The 24,235-nt window shown below is 44.0% G+C and overlaps 1 protein-coding gene and 1 long non-coding RNA gene across 4 annotated transcripts in view; one reads left to right on the forward strand and one right to left on the reverse strand.

The window, feature by feature from the left end:
• Nucleotides 1–1,815, reverse strand: part of LOC139753850 (zinc finger E-box-binding homeobox protein zag-1-like) — a 30,845-nt gene extending 29,030 nt beyond the window's left edge. For all 3 annotated transcript variants that reach the window (XM_071670783.1, XM_071670784.1, XM_071670785.1), the window contains exon 1: nucleotides 930–1,815. In XM_071670783.1, coding sequence (XP_071526884.1) covers nucleotides 930–1,017 — 88 coding nt within the window. In that variant the 5' untranslated portion in view covers nucleotides 1,018–1,815. The remainder of the gene's footprint in view (nucleotides 1–929) is intronic.
• A 320-nt stretch (nucleotides 1,816–2,135) lies between these two features.
• On the forward strand, nucleotides 2,136–22,022 carry LOC139753612 (uncharacterized). The gene is made up of 2 exons (XR_011713737.1): nucleotides 2,136–2,219; nucleotides 21,230–22,022. It is a non-coding gene; the product is annotated as an uncharacterized lncRNA (long non-coding RNA).
• Nucleotides 22,023–24,235: the final 2,213 nt, after the last annotated feature.

Genomic DNA, 24,235 nt, shown 5'->3' on the forward strand with positions numbered 1-24,235 from the left:
TAATCCACGCAGTTTAAAAACGGTTTAATTCTTCATTTAACACTGGACTCTTGTAACTTCGACGAAAATACTGAAAATGTCATGTCTTGACAAGCATAGTTTCATCTTGATGTCTAAAAGGTCACCTAACCTTGAACTCATCCTTATCACAAGACGCTGTAAATTAGTGTTTCCGTTGCCATAAACACCACCCCTCTACTCCCTATCAAAGCTTAAATAAACCCTTGTCGTATTCGTACTAGTCACGTACCTTCAAGTGCCGTCTTACGGTCCCTGACGAAACCCAGACTATGACAAACGTGCTCATGAACAAGATGGACAGTTCACAGGTGGGCCCCAACTCGCTCCTAAGATAATAGTGTAGTGATCTACAGCAGAGGGAGGATGGCGGCCGGCGAGGGGCTTGCCTGAAGGGAGTCAATACTGTGTGTGTGTATGACTGAGAGACAAGACACAGAGAGAGTGGTAGGGAGGGAGGGACGAGACGAGGGAACAGGTTAGCTCGCCTTGTTGGCTAACACAGGAGAGGTTCTCCCACAGACTTTCTTTGCAGGGTACCCAATATTCATCAATGATAGACCGAAGCAACCAATTCAGCAATTCAAAATAATCATACAAAGAGATGACTAAACCATAACTTGTGTACAAATAATGGCACAGGTATATACACATTTGGATCGACAGAAAATCCCTTCAAGACATCTCGTAAGTCTAGGAATTTATATGCAACGATGCCGGGGTTCAACCGCTGTTGAAAAGCATGTATTTACTTGAGTTACAAACTTACACAATGAAGGTGTTTAGGATGTCTAACGTGAAAGGTACTCTCTAGTATACTTTTTCTGGATCATTTCAGATTTTTAAATTTCCACACAAGTAGATAACACACATCCAAGATAAGTAAATACAGATTTTTGTAAGTGACTTACAGAGGCAGTTGAAGACGCCGGCAAAATTCCAGAGTCTGAGTGAGTCGCTGTAGGTGGATGGGGCGTACATGGTGCTGACGCCGGCCATGGTGCTCACAACCACCACTTGTTAGCTGGATGGTCACTACGTTACCAAGCGGTCCACATGTCCGACGGCACTACAGCGCGCACTCTCCCGCCACCACAACTTTAATGATCAAACCAGACCAGACCTTCACAAGGCGTGTCAGTTAAGTTTACACCGGAAGAGCCGTCGTCGCATGTGACCTGAGCTACCTCCGGTCGCCAGTGGTCAATTTGGGCTGCTGCTAGGAGGCCCTACAAGGCAAAACAGGTCAAGTTTTGAAAGGAGAGCGGAGAGCTGAGGTTAAGGTGGCACCGACTAGGAAATATGATACACGGTCACTTCAGGTCAATCATGGTGGTTTTGGTGATAATTTGGCAGTGTGGCAGAAGGCTGGACAGGTCACTAAAGGTTGGTAGGCTCTGTCCAGGGGTATCCAATTGTACACAACAGCGGCACTTAAAAATCGTTTGGAGTCCAGATCGGATTCTGCAGTCTTGGGTATAGAGGTAACGTTGTTCCAGGTTGGTTCGTTGTCTCGAAGTTATTTCAACACTGAAAAATTAGTGTTACACTTGATCACAGTCACAGTAGCGACTCCGCTTAAATTTCAATCCCCTGGACCACTACAGTTAATATGTTGCGGAGTTGTGTTGCTGTTGTATGTCTTTCAGGGTTCACTGCAGTACAAAAGACTCCACACGAAACCTACACTTAACTGTAGCATACGTAATGTTACTGACTAAGTAGGTAGCACCTTGAGGTTTCAAATGAGGAGCGCGAAAAAGTGCGTACTATCAAACTCGCAGCTCCTACATGACTGAGGGAGTGAGGGGAGTCGGAGACAGCCTCAGGTAGGGGACGTTAGACTGAGCGCTCATTGGTTACTACCGCTTCCGTTGCCACGCCTACTCGCGGATCCATGCTAAATACCTTCGGACTTTCAACTATAACCTAATTTTGTGTCATTAATATGAGCTGCTGGATCAATCCATGAACTAAGGAACTTACTATATACATATGCAAGGCAATAGGCCGCGTAGATCGTGAAAGGTCATGTAAATAATGGTTCATTTGTAGTGTGTGTAGAGAGAGGGATCACACGCTAGCGGACACATCACCTACCATGGTCGGAGATGTTCAGTATTATGCGAGATGTCGATATGTTCAGTTGCTCTCCTGCCGCGGAAGCTGGATAGTGACGTCCGTGTACCTCCGCACTCAGGGTTAGGAATATTTTAACTTGACTACTTTAAATTAAGACATGAATGGCTATATGAAATATTAACATAAGAGTATTTCTGTGCAGATGAGTAATTTCGAGGACTGATTGCTCAGGATGGAGGACACACAGTACTGTCGAGTTTAATTTTGTTTTTGTTATCAGGTCAAAAGGGTTATCCTAGCTTTATCGTCGACGTCTAATCTAGTTCTTAAGAGCTTCTGGTCACTAATGAAGTTAGTCAATTTTATTCAAATATTAAGAACAAACGCACGCTGAAATAATTACAATTACAACGTTGCTATCCATACTAATATATGTATTTTAGAATATCATATAAATCATTATAATACATTTATTTTTTAGAAAAAAGTACCTTAAAAGGAGTTTGCGATAGAAGCATTATACTCGCCCCCACAACAATCCCAGTTCTGTCTGCAAAGTATTTATGTCTTCTGAACTATCAACAAACATGATTTTGTTCTGTAAAGCATTAAATAAGGAAATACACAAATCAGACACTTGTTTGATGCAGCATCAGGTTTGATGCCTTGAAATTTGACAATAACGACAACAAGAGTTGACTCGTCAGTTGTGGGAGTCGTCCAAGTTGGCAGCTGAGCGATAAGTTCCTTTGCTCTCCCAAAAATTAACCAAACTACGTATACAAGTTCCATGCACTAAATTAATCTTTTATATAATTACAAAAATAATGCCTGAACTACAGACGTATATCATTAAAGTAATGATATAAAAAGCAGAAGTTGAGCATCGTACATCAAACAGCGGGGGGTGAAGGTGGGCGGGACTAAAGCCCGAGGGAGGAGCTAGGGTGCGCGCGCACACTGTCCTCGAACCTGTTGGTGTGGCGGAGCGCGGACGTTTCAAAGCACTTGCTGCCGTTACCTTCACTATGTGCTGGACACCGCACTGCTGACTTACTAGCTTCCCCATGCTACATTTCTACCCGCTTTTACCCCACATAACTACGCTCGTAAACCCATTAGCAATCTTATCACAATATAGACTGCAGCCTGTATTTGTTTATATTATATTATATTATATATATATATATATATATATATATATATATATATATATATATATATATATATATATATATATATATATATTGGGTATGTCATACTTGTGAATTCATAAGTATGTATCTTTGTGCATATAAGAAATCAGAGACACACACACGCGGACCTCCGTGGTGTAGCGGTTATAGCATTACTGATTGTCACTCATGCATGGGCTGCATGGGATCATACCCCCTAAAAGTTCGAATCCTGGTCTCGACAGCCGATCCATAGTCCACCCAGCTGTTCAACCTTCCCTTGGGACCGGTCGATACAATGGGTTGTAGGTATAAGCTAGGGTGTGTGTGTGTGTGTGTGTTTTACCCTCCTGTTGATCGCTTCCTCTTCTCCAAGATCTGTCCCACGTCCACATAGTCCAATCTGCTGAGGAACTAAAATGTATTCATCTTTCTCTCTCTCTCAAAGACTGTATCTCTATTGTTACCTGATCTCTAACCATTTACTGGGACGGGAGTTAACGCGCATGCGTGCCAGCAAATTAATTTTTCATGATTTTCCCATAAGCCTCTTTGTAATGAATTACATAATATATATATATATATATATATATATATATATATATATATATATATATATATATATATATATATATATATATATAACTATGAAAAAGCCGAGCTGGAACACATACGTACTGAACTTAATTCGCATCACTCTACTTTGTTTTTTATTCTTTTTTTTCAATTCAAGGCAGACATACTGTCGTTTTAAAACATGTGCAGATATACTGTAATGACCATAAAATCATTTGAAAATAAATATATCGTCATGAAAAACGGACGGTGGGCAATGAGGAATCAGAGACCATCAGTAATGGAGGGATGCGCGTGAGGGGAGAGGGGTGAAGTGGTGGTGGTGATGATAATGGTGCTTGGTCGCGGTCGTGGTCGTACTGTCAGTGGTGGTAATGGTGGCGTTAGTGATGGTAGTGGTGTCAGTGGTGGTAGCAGTCATAATGGTGACTGCGGCAGGAACAGTGGCGTTAATGGAGACGTGAGCTGCCATGGTGATAGTGATGATAATGGAGACGGTACTGGTAATGGTGGTAGGGTTTGTGTGGATAGTGATAATGGTGGTAGGGTTTGTGTGGATAGTGATAATGGTGGTGATGGTGATAGTGCCGGAGGAGTAAGCAGTGAGGGTTGTGACTTTAAGTAGTGATAACTGAGGTATCAATGGTGTTTAGAGTGTTGGTGTAGTAATGGGGGGGGAAGTTGATAAATGACTATGATGATGTTGATGGTGTTAAACAGACGATGGTGGTGGAGTACCGGAGGTAGGCAGTGGTAATTGTGGCTGTGGTGGGCAGCGGTACCAGCAGCAGTAACTAACGAAGATCATGGCTTGAATTTATCAGCAGCAGCAACACACTACCAAGGGCTTTATGATTTATAAACAAATATGTATGACTTGAAGGTACGAAATTCTTACGGGAATGGAGGAATGAGTGTGGACAGGCTGAGGAAGCCAGAGGACTTTGAGACAAGGGTGGAATGATGGCTGGTTGTGTACGGGCAGAGTCGGGGTTGTGTGTGTGTGAGAGGAGAGCAGGATGAATGGCGACCGGTCGGACAAGACGGTATCAACCGCTCTAGCTCGTGAGGAAAACCTGGCTCTCATCCCCTCCGCCATGCTCGGGTGTGCACGTAGTAAATAACCTGGTGAGTCGAGTTGGGTTTGAATGGTGCACACTTATAACCACGTCACTTATTTCATATGGTTAAAGGGAAAAAAAAAAAGAAATCAGAGAACACTGGAACTGTAAAGACAAACAAACGACAGACAAACACGAACGGGAGAAACGCGCAATTCGAACGTTCTGAAATGGGATTATATTTTTGGCGTTCTAAGGAGTTTAACAGCAGTGTTCTAAAGAGTCTAAAATACAAGACAGACAACGAGCGTTGTCTGTCTTGGACAATCACATGTTTACCAAATGGCGTCCTATCTACTCTCTTCGTTGTATATCAACTGTTATACTTCTCTCATGTATCTCCCCTGATGATGTGATTATTACACGAAAGTGCACTTGGGAACTTATCGTGTTTCATTTTCCTCGTGGACTCGTAGGAATATACTTGATCACGCGCAAAATTGTGATCCTTTCCATTATATATATATATATATATATATATATATATATATATATATATATATATATATATATATATATTGTCTCCACCACCATCAGCGGCCTCATGAAGAGTACGACTGTTACTGCCAAGCTTGGCAACACTGAGCTTGGCGTCCTCCTGGTAATTAACAACACTGGCACTGGTGGTGGTGGAGGCAGTGCCCAGCGTTTGTCACTGTCACTGATGGAGGCAGTGTCCAGCGTCTGTCACTGTCACCGGTGAAGGCAGAGGCAGTGTCTTGCGTCTGTCACTGTCACCGGTGATGGCGGTGCCTAAAGTCCTTCACTGGTGTGGGTAGAGGCAGTGTCTTGCGTCTGTCACAGTCACTGATGGCGGTGGAGGCAGTGACTAGCGTCTGTCAGTGCCACTGGTCCGATCCCTGAACACGACTGACGGTACGAAAATTGGGTATGATGGCGCGGTGGCTGACATGGCCTTTTGAAAGGTGGCACCACTGGGTTCAAAGGGTCAGAAACCGTATTGCTCAAGGGTCGCGACATCGTGTTCAAGGGTCGAACCCTCTCTCTCTCTCTCTCTCTCCTCTCTCTCTCTCTCTCTGCAGGTGTTACCCGACACACGGCGGGACTACACTCTATGTACCTCGAGGATCTGTCAGGGTTAAGCTCCTTGGCTTAAACATCCCACGGGGAACAGGGAAGAAGTTTCCTCCTCCCGGTGGTCATCTTCCTCCATCCTGGTGATCTACTCCCTCCCTCCTAGTGATCACCTCTCTCCCCCTCCTGGTGATCTACTCCCTCCCTCCTGGTGATCACCTCTCTCCCCCTCCTGGTGATCTACTCCCTCCCTCAAATGCCCCTCACTCCCCGGTTCCTCCCCGTCCCTGCCTCCTAGTGGTCAACTCCCCCCCCTTCCCCTCTCCTGGCGGTAAACTCCAACACTATGCCCCGACATCTCACTGATAGAGGCGGTTATCATTTCGACAACAGTGATCAACAATTCACATCACAGTCATCACTACCGTAGCCTTGAACGTTTAGCTTAGCAACAATAGATATGTAATCAACATCTTTATATAACCCATCAGGTGTTCTCACGTAATGTTGATCGACACCATACAAACCAAACGTTCCGCTCCGTCACAAGTCGAATATTGAGAATGCATCACAGATCGTCTTCAACACGACCATGTTGGTCCTGTACAGTGCGTCGTGTTAACCAGTGCCACTCACAGGTCTGGTAGTGCGTCACTCGGACATTCATCGAGGAACTTGCGTCTTTATATTCATAATCAACAGCATTTTTTGCCTAAGACATTAGACATAACAATATCATCCTGTTTCACCAGCATATTCATAATAGCTTTATATATATATATATATATATATATATATATATATATATATATATATATATATATATATATATATTCCTATGAGTCCACTCATAGGAATATACTTGATCACGCGAAAAATTGTGATCCTTTCCAATATATATATATATATATATATATATATATATATATATATATATATATATATATATATATATATATATATTGGAAAGGATCACAATTTTTCGCGTGATTAAGTATATTCCTATGAGTGGACTCATAAACCATGGAAAGCTGTGTAGGTATGTATATTTGCGTGTGTGGACGTGCGTATGTACATGTGTATGGGGGGGGGTTGGGCCATTTCTTTCGTCTGTTTCCTTGCGCTACCTCGCAAACGCGGGAGACAGCGACAAAGTATAAAGAAAAAAAAAAAAAAAAAATATATATATATATATATATATATATATATATATATATATATATATATATATATATATATATATATATATATATATAACACATAAGCACCGAGTGTACATAATATACAGGGAAAACCACAGGCAAGTGAAAAATACTTAAGAATCAAGCGCTTTCGTATAATTACAACGTCAGGACAGAGTAAAGATAGACAGAACCAAAATATGTTATACCATCCGCCACTGTGGGCGTGGCCGGCTAATCAATCAAGAAACAGGTGAAAGGATTGGTGCACAGGTCACCCTCGATGACCTCACCTCTCTTCAGGTTACAAGCTCAGGTTAACCTATGCTCTGGGAAACATATATATATATATATATATATATATATATATATATATATATATATATATATATATATATATATAAAGAATTCACTTATAAAGTTATCTGATTTCTATAAACTAACATTTTGATTCATGTTACTATCGTGACTATGTTTGATAAGAGACGATTCAACAATATCTCTATCCATTGCTGAGTAATTAACCTTGACCATACCTAATTATCTTCATGTCTAACATAGATACTTAGAAACCTTACCAGTCTGACCAATGCAAAACTGATCACACACACTTTACAGGGGATATTATACACACAGCCCCTCTGAAAGGTTAAAAACCTTTTTTTTTTTATAAGACTGACCGTCTTAAAACTGCTGAAGAATATACGAATATCTGATACTCATGAAACAACAGGAACATTAAGCAAGTTCTCACAATAGGGTAATACTTCAAAAAAAAAAAAAAACTTCACAAATGGCTCTTTACGTCGAACAATGTAAAAAAAACATTCTGCCAAAATTATAAGCCGAGTCGAGAAAATGTTTGGGATGTAATTTGTAGCCAATGTCAAACCAATATGAGTCAAAATGTTGGTTTATATAGTAAGTTATATACATTATATATATATATATATATATATATATATATATATATATATATATATATATATATTTTTTTTTTTATACTATTCGCCATTTCCCGCATTAGCGAGGTAGCGTTAAGAACAGAGGACTGGGCCTTAGAGGGAATATCCTCACCTGGCCCCCTTCTCTGTTCCTTCTTTTGGAAAGTTAAAAAAAAAAACGAGAGGGGAGGATTTCCAGCCACCCGCTCCCTCCCCTTTTAGTCGCCTTCTGCGACACGCAGGGAATACGTGGGAAGTATTCTTTCTCCCCTAACCCCAGGGAAATGTATATATATATATATATATATATATATATATATATATATATATATATATATATATATATATATATATAGGGGAGAAAGAATACTTCCCACGTATTCCCTGCGTGTCGCAGAAGGCGACTAAAAGGGGAGGGAGCGGGTGGCTGGAAATCCTCCCCTCTCGTTTTTTTTTTTAATTTTCCAAAAGAAGGAACAGAGAAGGGGGCCAGGTGAGGATATTCCCTCTAAGGCCCAGTCCTCTGTTCTTAACGCTACCTCGCTAATGCGGGAAATGGCGAATAGTATGAAAAAAAATATATATACATACATATATATATATATATATATATATATATATATATATATATATATATATATATATATATATAAATCGTCTCAGGACTCCTTTCTGACAGGGTCCTCGTTTGACTCATTGACCCCTTTCATATGGGGCTCTGGTAGCTCCAAAGCTAAACTACGCAAAACAGCAGGGAAAGGCTGGACTCCTTTGAAGTGAAACGTTCAGTGACAAGCCTGTGCTTAGTTTCGTCAACTGACGGTGGTACAGCTTTCGCTCTAGGTGACTTTTCACTCGCCGTGTAACCTCACGCAGGCCAGACTCCTCCTCTCCTTTCTCCCTCTTCCAGTTGAGGTGGTGCCCGGAAACCATCTCACACCCTCTGTGTTATCTGGTTGTAGACAACAACCACCCAGGGATGCACAACCCTCCAGACCTGAAGGAGTGCTGAGGTGATGCCCGCGGACCCCATCTCACACCCTCCGTGTCATGACTGCCGGTTTTACTTCTGTCTCGTTAAAACTAAGTCATCGGGCTAAACTTGACATCTTTTCCCTCCACACGCCGCGCACCTAACCTCTCTTTTTCTTACCTGGGTGTGTGGGGGGTGAGGAGGAGTTAACGGAGAAAGGAAGTGACTGCTGAGGGGAGGAGGGTGGAATGCCTACCCGTGGGTATGCATGACGGAGATTCTGCCATGAGGCATGGCAACGGCTCACCGCTGGTAAAGTTAAGACGAAGAAAAAACAGTCGTGTGTGTGTGTGTGTGTGTGTGTGTGTGTGTGTGTGTGTGTGTGGTGGAGTTAATACCAAGAACCTACGTTTATGTGGAGCGCAACATTAAAACAACCTGGGCCTGGGAAGAGAACCTGACAACCACTGCAGTGCTGGCTCACACATCGCTACAGTCACTAAACCCCTCCTGATGCCTGGGAGGGTAGCGTGTAACCTTCCCTCTCCCCCCTTCCGTCGATGGTTGCCTATGGTGAGGGTGAAGCGTAGGGGGAGGGAAGGTGGAGGGGTCTGAGGGCGATGACGGTGAAGGGAAGGGGTTACTTTGTGGTGACAGGGGAGGGGGATATAGGCAAAGGGAGGTGATAGGTACTGTAGGCAGGGAGGGAGGAGGAAGTGCTGGAACGAACGAGGGTAAGATGATGGGAGGGAAGGAAAGTAAGGGGAGGTGATGCGTAAGGCAAGACGTGACGGTAAGGGGAAGGAGAGATAGGAGAGCAAGAAGAGTTGACGGGAGGGGAAGGGAGAAGGGGAGGTGACGGGGAAGGGGGAGGTGGTGCGGCGGGAGGGCGAGGGGGAGGTGGGAGTGAGGTGAAAAGACGAGGAGGATGAAGGGATGTGACGGGGAAAGTGAAGGGTGAGGGGAGATGCCGGGAGAGGAGGTGAGGGGAGGTAAAGGGAGAAGATGTGGGGGTTAGTTACTAGGGAGGGGTCGAAATATAAAGTAAAGGGAAGGAGATGTGTGACAAGGCAGGGGGGGGGGGGGTGATGGAAGATGGGGGTATGGGAATGAGGGAGTGTATGGTGAGGATGAGTTTGAGGGAGGGTGGGGTGGGTTTATGGAAGGGAGGGAGGGTGTGGAGAGGGTCTGGAGGGGGAGGGTGGTGCGTGAGGGTTGGAGAGGTGGGGTTACGATGTGATGGGGGGGTGTGGGGGGGGGGCGCCGCCATACAGACTCAGCAGAAGGTGTGGTTGTGGCTAATGGCATCATCTTGCTGGCTTCCCTGGCTCAGCCTGGTAGATAATGTGTCTATTGATCAAATCCACTCTCTCTCTCTCTCTCTCTCTCTCTCTCTCTCTCTCTCTCTCTCTCTCTCTCTCTCTCTCTCTCCTGTATATACCTTACCAGAGGCTCTCGGCAAATACAGTCTTTACGAGAGGAATGCAAAAGTGTGTTTACTTCTTAGTTTCTCCCGAGTCCTACAGTGTGGTGCAAGACGAGGCACTCCTACATACACACTGACAGACGATCATATTGTGAACGTCTGCAGTGTGTGTGTGTGTGTGTGTGTGTGTGTGTGTGTGTGGGGTGTGTGTGTGTGATTACTATTTGTATCTTAAGGGAAGACAGTTTTATACTCGTGCGGCCCAGTCTCTTAACCTGTATATTAAGTGCCATGCCTTTAACCTTATGCACGTAAGTATGCACATACACACACCCTAACCTCATTCCAGGTGCCCATTTATCGACCCGCTTTGATGGGATGATGAACACCTGGGCTGCGTGTAGGCCGACTGTCACGCCCAAGATTCGAACCCATGCGGGTCCGACACTGAGCTGGCCCCGTCCTGACTCATGGTCAGTAACACTAACCACTTTACCACGGAGGCCCGTATGTAATTATCATAAAGCCCCATCAGAGTATAATCGAAATAATTATACTTTTAAGATGGTAGCGATTTGTGTGTGTGTGTGCGTGTGTGTGTGCGTGTGTGTGTGTGTGTGTGTGTGTGTGTGTGTGTGTGTGTGTGTGTGTGTGTGTGTGTACAAAAATAAATCACTTCATAAGTGCATGAGATAAATTGAGATAAATACCAGACTAACAGGCAGTGAGCAAAAGAAGAAGAAAAAAGTCATATGAACATATAACAGTGAAAGAAAAGTTATATGAACATATAACAGTGAAAGAAAAGTCATATGAGTCATGTAAACGTGTAAAGTAAAAGAAAAGAGTCATACAGACAAAGTGAAAACTCCACAGATATATAATGTTAAAGAAAAAAGTCATAGACTGATAAAGTGAAAGAAAAAGTCATAAAGACACACAAAGTGATAGAAAAAGTCAGTCTTATAGACATATAAAAGTGAAAGACAAAAGTCATATAGATGTACAAAGTGAAAAACAAAAGTCATATAAACATATAAAGTGAAAGACAAAAGTCATAGAGCCATATAAAGTGAAAAAAAGTCAAACACAATTGAAATGAAAGAGAAAGTCATACAGTTACATAAAGTGAAAGAAAAAAGTCACATTAGACATATATAAAGTGAAAGAAAAAAGTCACATTAGACATATATAAAGTAAAAGAAAAAAGTCACATTAGACATATAGTGAAAGAAAAAAATCACATCAGACATATAAAGTGACAGAGAAAAATCATATAGACATATGAAGTGAAAAAAGTCACATTTAGATATATAAAGTGACAAAGTCATATATACGTATAAAGTGAGAGAGAGAGAGAAGTCATATATACGAATAAAGTAAGTCACATATACGTATAAAGTGAGAGGGAATAGTCATATACAAATATAAAATAAGTCATATATACGTATAAAATGAGAGAAAAGTCATATATACGTATAAAGTGAAAGAGAAAAGTCACATATACGTATAAAGTGAGAGGAAAAAGTCATATAAACGTTTAAAGTGAGAGAGAAAAGTCATATACTCGTATAAAGTGAGAGGAAAAAGTCATAAAAATGTATAAAGTGAGAGAGAAGCGTCACAAACACGTATATTGTGAGAGAGAGAAAAGTCACATATGCGTACAAAGTGAGAGAAGAAAGTCATATATACGTATAAAGTGAGAGGGGAAAAGTCATATATACGTATAAAGTGAGAGAGAAAAGTCATAAGAATGTATAAAGTGAGAGAAGCGTCACAAATACGTATAAAGTGAGAGAGAAAAGTCATATATACGTATAAAGTGAGAGGGGAAAAGTCATATATACATATAAAGTATGTCAGTCTCCGGTGCTGCTGGGGTGACTGAGTCACTTCCTATAAGTGATCCTGGATCTGGGATAATTCATGGCACCTATTCACGGGCATTTACCCCCATTCAGCAGGCATGCGGGCCAAGGGGTGGAAAGAGGGGACGCTTGCTAAGGTGGCTTGTGAGGTGAGGGGAGATGAGAGAAGGGAGGGGAGGTGATGCGGGTGCCCCGGCCTCTGTGTGAGAGTGTGTGTGTGTGTGTGTGTGTGTGTGTGTGTGTGTGTGTGAAGTGATTACCTATGTGTACACCACAGGGAAGGAGGAGTTGTGCAGTTGTTGGGCATCATGTCTTTGAACATCCTCAGTCAACAGATCGTTTGAAGCCTCTGCACGTTTGTTGTTCGCATTTCACAGTTCACGTGTCTGAGGTTTATTCCGTCTTCATCGACTACGGTGTCTTTAAAAAGTACGTCTCCACGTCTTGGTCTAACGAGTCTCTCGCTCAGCTTCACGTCGTGGTCTCTGGTCGCTTCTATCTCTGGCATCTTTCGCAACAGTGCTCGCTGTTGACTTCATCAAACTGGAAGGCTATAATCGAGTCATCCCTTAATCTTCTCTCTTCCATCATGTACATATTATGGCCTCCAGCATCTCACCGCAACTCAGCTGTCGTAATGCGAGTACTACCATCTTTGTCGTCCTCTTCTCGGTCCTTCTCCATCAGCTCTTTTACGTTTCTTTAAACAGCGGTGACCAGACATGAGAAGTATAATCTAGTTCTGGCCTAACGTAAGATGTGAAAGGTTTGCTGAACATTACCTTACCCGTGTACTAATAATTGCCAGCAGACAGTTTGCATCCTGAGCAATATATCATGAGATGGAACTCAGGCAGCAAGTTAAAGTACATGTCGGCTTCCTAAGTCCCTCTCACCCTGATTCCCGATGCTTATTTCCAGCCAGATCATTCCAGGATCATCCAAAGTCTCCCAGTTTTTCTCTTTGGAATTGAAATCACCATAGTTGGTACTTCAACACCTCTAAGGAATTTAGTGTCTCGATGCTTCCTGGATCATCATGATTGTTCCTACTACAGTGTGTGTGTGTGTGTGTGTGTGTGTGTGTGTGTGTGTGTGTGTGTGTGGGTGTGTATTTACTATTTGCGTGTTACGGGGAGAGAGTTTTACATTTATGTTGCCCCGTCTCTACGTGTGTGTGTATATATGTATGTATGTATATATGTATGTATATACATACTAAAAGGGGAGGGAGCAGGGGGCTAGAAATCCTCCATTCTCGTTTCCCCCCCCCCCCCAAGAACGAACAGAGAAGGGGCCAAGTGAGGATATTCCCTCAAAGGCCCAGTCCTCTGTTCTTAACGTTACCTCGCTAACGCAGGAAATGGCGAATAGTATGAAAGAAAAAGAATATATATATATATATATATATATATATATATATATATATATATATATATATATATATATATATATATATATATATATATATTCCTATGAGTCCACGGGAAAAATGATGAAACACGATAACTTCCCAAGTGCACTTTCGTCCTCCCTCCGTCTCTTCGATGTATATCAACTGACTTATATTTCTCTTTTGCGTCTCCCCTGATGATGTGATTATTACATGAAAGTGCACCTGGGAACTTATCGCGTTTCATTTTCCCCGTGGACTCATAGGAATATACTTAATCACGCGCAAAATTGTGATCCTTTCCTGTATGTATATATATATATATATATATATATATATATATATATATATATATATATATATATATATATATATATACAAACAAACAAATAACCCATCCTAAGCCAAGTACCCGTTTATCGACTAGACCCAAGTGGAGCGTGAACACCTGGGTTGGGTGTGGGCCGACTGCCGCGCCTATGATGCGAACCCGTGTGTGTATGTGTACTCCACACGTGTACAGTGGTTCCTCTACAGCCACACAGCCCCTGCTATCGTCACAACAGCCACGAACTAAAGCGGGAACACCGGATAAGACTATCCGGGCCCACTATGGTTCACTCACATCCGAGTAACAGCGGTAATCTTAACAATCATCCCACTCTGCCTCACAACGGTACGGAAACTACGACTCATTCACGAGGCTCTGATGAGGGTTACTGACTGCTTACAGCCAGCCAGCCCACTCTGCCTCACGGCTCGCCAGTTCGGGGGTACCCTTCTATAGTCAGTCAGTCCACTCTGCCTCATCCACTAACCCCCTAAAACCACCAACCAACCAACCCCCATTTTCCATTATCAAGACAGTGTTGCCAGTAGCACGACACACCAACCATCATCACTACAAAGCACGACACACACCAGCCACCATCATCACTACAAAGAACGACACACCAGCCACCATCATCACTACAAAGCACGACACACACCAGCCACCATCATCACTACAAAGCAATCTTTACCGAAAGAGAATCTCCCATCAGTAGCTGTCCATTTCCCCCACTTCCAGGTTCACACGACCAGCAGCATCGTCCGACACACAATTTACACAACCACATTAACCACAGCCAGATCGCGTCGGCCACATCTCTCCCCCTCCGTGCTGTGGTCAGCCACATCTCTCCCCCTCCGTGCTGTGGTCAGCCACATCTCTCCCCCCTCCGTGCTGTGGTCGGCCACACCCCCCCTCCCCCCCACCCCTCCGTGCCTACCACAGTAGCCAGTAGCCACCTTTTTCGCCCCGTATTAACAAAATCCCACAATTCCTACGATACACACAATGCCAGGCCGTAAAGTCCGCAGTTCCACAAAACCGCCCGAGCTGTGCTAATCGATACCTATGCTCCTCAGCTGATGATATTATGCCATACACAATGGAAAAGACTTGGGTGCTGTATGGCTTGGGAGGGGAGGGGGTGGTGTTGTCAGTGGTGTGGGGGAGGAGGTGTTCTTCGTGAGGTGGGGGAGAGGGTGTTCTTAGTGGTGTGGGGTAAGGGAGGATGAGAGTGGCAAGGTTTCATCACAAGAGTAATAATATGAATATATATATATATATATATATATATATATATATATATATATATATATATATATATATATATATATATATATATATATATATATATATGTGTGTGTGTGTGTGTATATCTGTGTGTGTGTGTGTGTGTGTGTGTGTGTGTGTGTGTCACCGGTGTCCGCCTGCAAGAGGATACACAGCGGTTACACAGCCAGTGAAAAGTCACCTTTGGCGAGACTGTATCACTGGGGTGTATAGTCTCGGCAAAGAACTTCCTACTGACAAACGTAGTCTACATTTCCCTGCTACTGGAAGTAGCGCAGTCTTGGGTTGCAGGAGCCTTTAGAGAGAGAGAGGTCCTGGGTAACACCAGAACTCACTTACGGATACTGGTTCTGAGGCTATTATAGGCTATCATAAAGTAAATAAATAAAGAAACACACACAGACACACACACACAGACACACACAGATGGGCTCAGTCAGTGTGTCGCGCGACACTTCCAGTTCGAGTGGACGAACCAGTTGCAGGAGCGCGATGAGAAGCCAGCTCCCGGACGCGCTAACCAGCCTGGATCTCTCCAACAGCCGTCCTGCCTTCCTTAAAGGAGCCTTCGGGCCATCCCCAGCCGCTGAGTAGGACCAAAGGTCGAACCTGAACACTCTGTACAGTCACACACTCTTGCACTGATGAGAGGGATGGGGGGGGAGGGAATATCCTGGCTGGCCGCTACCATCGCTCGACTGCTGATGCAAGTCGATGACCTGGACCCGAACCCTGGAACCCCCTAAAGTACACCTGGCCACACGGCCAACTCCCCCATCACCAGAGAGTATTACTAAAATGTAAACAGCTGTCTCTTTCGGACGCGAGTTACTCTTTGGCTGAAGTTTGGGGATGCACATCACTCATCCACCGAGGGCTACATGGAGTTACGGACGTGCTGCAATCACTTGAACATAAACATCCAAAGCACGCACGCAAGCACTCGCACTTCCACGCACGCTAGCACTCGCACTTCCAGCGCAAAGATAAAAAAAAAAAAAAACTTAAGGGAAAAAAAAAGACACAACCCTAAAACTGGGCTGAAACCTAAGTAACAAAGATCTTGACACCAATGGGATCAAAATCAAAAGCACGAAAGTACTCAATCTTCTCCAAGAAGGAACATAATATACGCCCAGACCCATCCTCCCGCCCTGGTATAACTAGACAGCTTTAAGACAGAAAACAAGGCCAAGGTGGAGGACTCAGGCGAATTATGCATGAGAGCACCTTCTTCACAGACACTTGCTACCTCAGGCATGGGACAGATCACAAATAGCGACAACACCCTTGAAATACAACCCATAAAAGATAAAGCTGTCCAACACTTACCACAACCTAACCAAGACTCTATCTCCATACCTCCTCTTGCCATTTTCCCCATGCAGATACGCTCTCCAAAATACAGACCCTGACCAGCACACCCCACACCTCCCTGTGTGGTGATTTCAACACCCACCATCCAGCATGGTTCAACACTCGTAAGGTCCTCACTGTGAACCATTCATCCAGCCAACTGCATTCTTCCAACGTCCAAACACACTTCTAACCCACCACCACCACCACCAGCCAACCCCACCAGACAATTACCTTCTGCACCCTAACAATGCTAACAAGGACCACCTGGAGCAGTTAACGAACTCTCCTCTGGCCACTCGCCCTTCTGATAACACTTCAACCAACAAACCACACACACACACACACACAAACACACACACACACACAATATATATATATATATATATATATATATATATATATATATATATATATATATATATATATATATATAACTTCATCCCAGGTAATTTCCCACTACAGACCCATGCCACCTCTCATCTCATCAGCACCTCGAACAGAGTCGGCAGGAAGCACATACCACAACGGCATAGAAAACAACAACAACAATAATATAACCCAACCTTTTTCTCGCACATACCGCAGACCTCACGTAACAAAGAACTCACACAAAGCCATTCACCATTACCATCACTAACCTAACCTACTCACTGAAAAGCAAAGAAGCCGGTACTCCCTCCTTAACGATGGGGACAATGAAACCAACAGGAACCAACTCTTGTGGACACTTAACAATCATCCACACCTAAGCAAAACGAAACACCTCTCACCCACACCAACAACATCTTCGCCCCCAAACGACGCACGAACATACTCAAGAAGCTCTACTTAAAAATTTGGCGCGCACAACAACCCCTCACTTCCTGAACAGGACTCTGGAAAACCTTTCACATAATCCACAGTGAAAGAACGGCTCACCCACCCTTCACTTCAACTGACATTCAATATACAATCAGAACCTTTTAAAGAACTCCCATGGAAATGGCCCTGACCACTTGTTAACCGTCCAATGGAATGCAATTTACTCAAGACATCTTTAACCATTCCAGGCTTACCAGCGCAGCAGCCAAACTGAACCCGTCCAAGCTAACTGCATCCCATTCCTCCCAACGCCATACGTCAGTTCTGCTATCAGTATCCAAACCCTTCGAAACCCTGACGTACAACAGAATCAACCAAAATGTTCCAGTTTCACCCACATCCCACGGCTTCTCAGACCCAGTCACTCCCCAGCCACACCACTACACACACACACACACACACACACACACACACACACACACACGCCGCGCACAACACATCCTACATGACTTCAACTAGCCACAACACTCCAGCCATACAGTACTAGTGGCAGCAGATACCAACAAAGCATTCGACATCCTCGCATAAAAGACATTTGACACCATCCTCCAAAGAGATGACAAAACAAAAAAAGTGGTGTATCAACTTCAAAGCTGGACGCCAAAGCCAGAGTCATTCACAAAGGCTTCACCTCCAAAATCCTTAAGCTCTACAATGGTGTGCCCCAGGAACCAGTTTCCTCCAACCCTCATCAATCGCGCCCGACATGACCTCTCCCATCACCTCCCTGCAGCCCACAGTTTGAAAGTCCCCTTATGTGCAGATGATGTCACAATAACATTACAACACCAAGACGTTATTATTCAAGCTACAATAATCCTGCAGCATGACAGAATCAAAACGCTGGCTCACCTCACAACAAGTTGTATGCAACCCTACAGACATTCTCACCACCGCTCTCGCGACCATGGACTGAAGCGAACCCAACCTGAACGTTCCCGTAACAATGGATGCTTAACCAGTTCTCAAAGGAACGCCTAAGTGTGACACACAAGACACAATATGTGAATCTTACTCCCCACACCATAAACATTTACAGACACAAACTAATCGTCCTCATTAAAACTTACTAGCACTAGATAAGGACAAAAAAAAGAAATAATAAAAAAAATAAGACTCCCTTAGTAACCTCTACCAAAATTTCATTCACAACCCCCCTAACCACGTCCCCTGCTGCTTGGTTATATGCACCCTTCCAAAACCACGTCCCCTGCTGCTTGGTTATATGCACCCTTCCAAAACCACGTCCCCTGCTGCTTGGTTATATGCACCCTTCCAAAACCACGTCCCCTGCTGCTTGGTTATATGCACCCTTCCAAAACCACGTCCCCTGTTGCTTGGTTATATGCACCCTTCCAAAATCAAAAGTTGCACACAAACAAAACAAGTCTCTATGGAACAACTCACCAACTGCTTCGCAATCATAAATATTCAACAACAAAAAAAAACACTGCCAATGCAATGTCACTTTAATGTGTTCAGCACTCACTTCTTTACGACAGTAATAGACCCCAAACTAAAACATCCAATAACCAGCTGCCAATTCCAAGACGAAAACTGTCCATAAGCGTTTGATTTCCAATATATCCAACCTCTTCCGTATTTTTGATTAAAAACCCTCGCTTCGCATCTATGCAACACTGATGGGACTGCTGTACCATCAAACATACCCATCTTTGCCCTCACAGAGAGAGACCTTTCCTTCTACATACCCTTCACTGCATCCAAGACCTCAGCCCCCTCACTCTTCCTGAGGTTAACTTTACCTTCCATCGTTCTATCCACTGCCATGTCCACTCCTGAGCATCTGAAACATTCCACTTCCTCCAGATTCTCTCCTTTCAAACTCACACTCCAATCAGCCACCCTGTTTCTCTTACACGCTTAAACTTACTTTTATTAACTCTCAACTTTCTCCCTTCATACACTCCCAAATTCAGACGCCAGCTTCTGCAGTTTCACACTCGTGTATGCCACCAGAGCCGTGTCATCAGCAAACAGCAACTGACTCATCTCCGAGAACCTCCCTCATCCCATGAGACTTCAAACTCGCCCCTTTTCTCCATCACCCTCGCATATAAGTCCCTCGCCATCCTATTCATACACGGATTAAACAGCCAAGGTGACATCATACACCCTTGCTGCAGAACTATCTTCACCTGGAACCACGCGCCTTCCTCTTTACCTACTCGCACACTCGCCATACTCTCTAGACATAGACACCCTCACTGCTTCTAGTACGTTTCCTTCCACATCATATATTCGTAATACCTTCGACTGAGCATCCCTATCATTCTCATGATACGTTGTCTCTAGATCCAAACTGTCACACGCAAATCCTTCTCTTTCTCTCGGCATATCTCGCCCAGACTCTTCAAAGCATGATCTACACATCTTCATCACTCCTGAAGCGACTCTGTTCATCCTCAATCTGCTGCTCTATGCATGCCACTACCCTCTTAAGTCACCACACTACCGCATAACTCACTTTTAACTGCCTCAGCCATGTATAATGGCACTATACAAAGCATTTCGCCAGTCCGCAGCCACTTCACTGAGAACCGTACATAAAGTAAATATCCTGATCAGTCACCAGTACTGATACCCCCTTTTAAAAAATTCATTGGCAATCTAATCCACTCCAGCCGCTTTGCCATACTTCATCTTAGGCATGGCATTCACCACCTCTTCTCTTTTCACCAAATCATTCCCCTCGCTTGCATACCTCCATGTCTCAAACACCCCACATCTGCCTCCCATTCATTTACTACATTCATCTGCCATTCAGAGAGAGAGAGAGAGATAGATAGATAGATAGAGAGAGAGAGAGAGAGAGAGAGAGAGAGAGAGAGAGAGAGAGAGAGAGAGAGAGAGAGAGAGAGAGAGAGAGAGAGCGGGAGAGAGCAAAGCAATGAAGAATGTCAGATTCCATCGAAACATCATGTTGCGACAGCTGAAACAGTATCAAGTGGGAACTACTGGGTTCACGCAGCAGGACCTGCATAAACGGCATCCACCTACCCTCCCAGCAGCAGCAGCAGCAGATGCACGACCATGTTCACAAGCATGTCTGTGTCGCCATTAACAGCAGAAGAAACAAGAGCAGCAGAATCACAAATTCAACAGCAGTAGCAACAGAAATATCGGCACAAGCAGCAGTAACAGTCATTGTTCTGCAGCAGCAATACATCACGAACAGCAGACGCCTGGGAGTACAGCAGCAACGGGAAGTCGCAAGCAGAAACAACATGAGCAGCAAGAACAGGCGCATCAGCAGCAGCAGCGATCAGTGGCCAACAGAAGCAGGAGCAGCAGCATCAGTCAGCGGTCAGCAGCAGGAACAGCAGCAGCAAGAGGCAGGCAGGACAGCTGAGGGGGGGAGGAGAGGGGGGGGGGGGGGGTCGAGTATTCTCACAACAATAACACGGCCATCTTCCCCTGCCCGACGCGGCCCCCACACACACCCAACAAATCTACCACAACCCTTCGCATGCCTCTCGTAATGTACCGCTCGCCACGGCGACGGCACCACCACCACAAGTCAACACAATCTTTAAGATAAAAAAAAAGAGATACACCTTTTTTTTTTTCAGCACTTCGATGATCGTCTGTAACTCGCCTCGCCTCCATCCACGACGATCTGGCAGGAGTGAGCGTAAATGCTGGACGCTTAACGAAGTTGCGGGAACCGATGGTGGGAGTCCGCGCGCTGCGAGCGAGTAGATGTGGGACGATGAGAAATCTGAGCTGCGACATCGTTCATTGTGGGAGAGTTCAGGTTGTGTCCAATGGTACCTTGTTTAAATCGCTGCCATAATGACGGATGGTATCGATTGGTACCACCGCTTGGACGCGAGGTACGTTCCTTACCACACCACCAACCAACCACCCAACCCCCGGGACGGTACTGTCGTTTGGTCAGCTCGTTAGCTGGCAACGGTGATAAGAAGGCTGGGTTTAAAAGGTGATGCTAATGGCAAGTCTGCTATCCACCCGTGGATACTACCCACCCTTCTCCTCCTCCTCCTGTATTAGCTTCTAGCCTCAACGCGCTAACCCTTCTCCTCCATCCCTTCCTATAGGCCCTTCACAACATCCACCAACTCCTATCCATCAATGAGGCGACAAGCAGTGCTTCCGATCACCGAAATACCAAGTTGCAACCAGAAGGGAAATTTGCTTAAAAAAAAAACATTTAACACAGATTAACGACAAAAAACAACACAGATTAACGACAAAAAGGAGAGAAAAGAGAACGCTCCTCAAACCGTCGACCAGTTAGATTTTTGGATATAATAGCTGAGAAAATAATCAAGAGATATAATCGTTAAATTTTCCGAAGACATTAAATCAATTATCTAATCCGTAATAAAAGAAATAAACGAATTTGAGTTTTTTTGTCAATTATGTATTACCCCGTGAGTCCAAAAATACCCCCAGATGTTATATACATATACATACATACATACTTTTCGAAAAGCACCACATAAAAAAAAATCGTGTAAAAACGAAAAAAGTTCAAATCAAATCAAACGTAGGCGCGGGTCGAGGGTGAGCTGACCCCATAGAAAACGAGTCCTTGTGTTATGAAACTGGCGGCATCTCATCCCACTGGCTCAGCCTGACAAGAGATGGGACTACTTACTGTACCTGTATCAGTTCCTTGGAGGCTGAACTCATGAGCAGACTCTCAAAATCTGACGACGACACGAAGTCTGGATCTCCCCAAAGAAGTAAGACTATCTAAGGATTCAAATTAATTTGGAGAACCTTACGAAGTATTAGACATGGCAAATGGGCTGCAATATAAACCAACATTAACTAACACCTGCTTCTGCTGACTGAAAATGGGTAAAATATTAGAGTCTGGTAAACCATTCCTGGAAGTCATACGAAGAAATAAAGACATCAGAGAGATAAAAAATCGGTAAATGACCTGAGATGCGGAAAGCAATGTCATAGAGAGATATAAACTATGGAACGAATGACACTATACTTGTACTCTCTCTATACATAACTCCTGAGTCAGAGCTAATAGGAAATACAGGACGGTCAACTCAAGTCTCTACACTTGATCACAAAGAAAAATACTAGAACCAAAATATATATTAAGAATAAAACTAGTTCCGTCGCTCTCAGGGATAAACCCGACTAAGATTTAGACATTTTTCCCTTTTTTTTCTGAAAAACTATAAAACAACGTGAATATCTGACAGACTACGTTTTCAAGATACTAAATAATTTTCATAAAATTCAGGCCAATTCCTAAACGTTGGATGGATGTGCGAATGCGATAAACTACGACCGTGTGTCATGAGCAAAAGAGTTTCAACATCAGTGTCGTACAGCAATGAAATACACCACCACCACCAGAAGCTGTCGAGTCGCATGCGGCCACATCAATGTTTCAATCACAGCCTCACCGAGCATTTTAAGAATTACCATCTATCAGTAAATGTGTCTGATCACGGACACTATAATGCGTACGCGAATCAATCTTTTTCTCCTTTTTTTCTTCTCTTTGTCATATTCGACACCTCCTCCTCCTCCTCCTCACCATATCTCGCCGCTGCTAACAACGGATCGGTCCGCTTCCTCCATCACCACTTCCTCCGATAGAATTCCCAAGGCAGTATCCTCTCTCTCTCTCTCTCTCTCTCTCTCTCTCTCTCTCTCTCTCTCTCTCTCTCTCTCTCCGTACCGCATGATGCTCCTTCACTGCTTGTTTTTCAGCCAGCTGCTGCGCCGAGAGGAGTGGTAGGTGATGTGGGGCCCTTCTGCACTACACGCTCCTGTCTCAGTCTATTCTACGAGGATGAGGAATTTACCGTCCTCCAGCAGGTTATACCGTCAGAGACCATGACGTCCTTTTCCTACTCGTCTTTCCCGTGTATCCACCCCTCCATCTTACCATACGAGTCTCAATCTTACACAATTACCCAACCTTTATATCCACTCCTTACTGCTGGAGAATCCCTGACATTCCCACTGTCCGCATCTCCTTTGCTGACTTGGTCTCAAACCCACAGTTAATGGAGCATTAACTTTTTGGGGAATCATATTTTCACATCTTTCGAAGTCCCCTCGGCACTGAGGTGACCCCTGTGTTATTACCCCCATTCTCCCTAGCTGTCACTGGATACAGACAGTCTTTTAACCACCTCACTGCCTAGAAAATGACTGGTTACTACCAAGATGTTATCTGCGTAATACCTAAGTAGTATCTTTATATCAGAAATCTATATTAGCTTCTTGTGTGTCTGTTGGTGTCAGCGCCCGCTCTCACAAAGGCCCCACACCAAGGTGTGTTGCACATACCTCCCTTCTCTTCCCTCCCACCTTCCTACGTCTTTATTTTCTTCCTCATCCTAAGTTTCACAATACCCAGCTGACGGAGGGGGGTCGTCACCGTTTTCTTCACAAGATGTCCAGACTCCTCTCCTACAGCGTGAGGTTCGTCAGGCAGGTAATCCTTATAGCTTGTCCTACCCCTATGGCAACGGTACCGTTCCACAACTCCCTCCTTACAGTAGTCTGTCCACGATGGTAGGTCACATCAAGACTGCTCGTGAAGATTGCTTTAAGAAAAAAGTAAAGCC

Source organism: Panulirus ornatus, chromosome 15 (genome assembly GCF_036320965.1).
Source record: "Panulirus ornatus isolate Po-2019 chromosome 15, ASM3632096v1, whole genome shotgun sequence".
NCBI classification, from domain to species: Eukaryota; Metazoa; Arthropoda; class Malacostraca; order Decapoda; family Palinuridae; genus Panulirus; species Panulirus ornatus.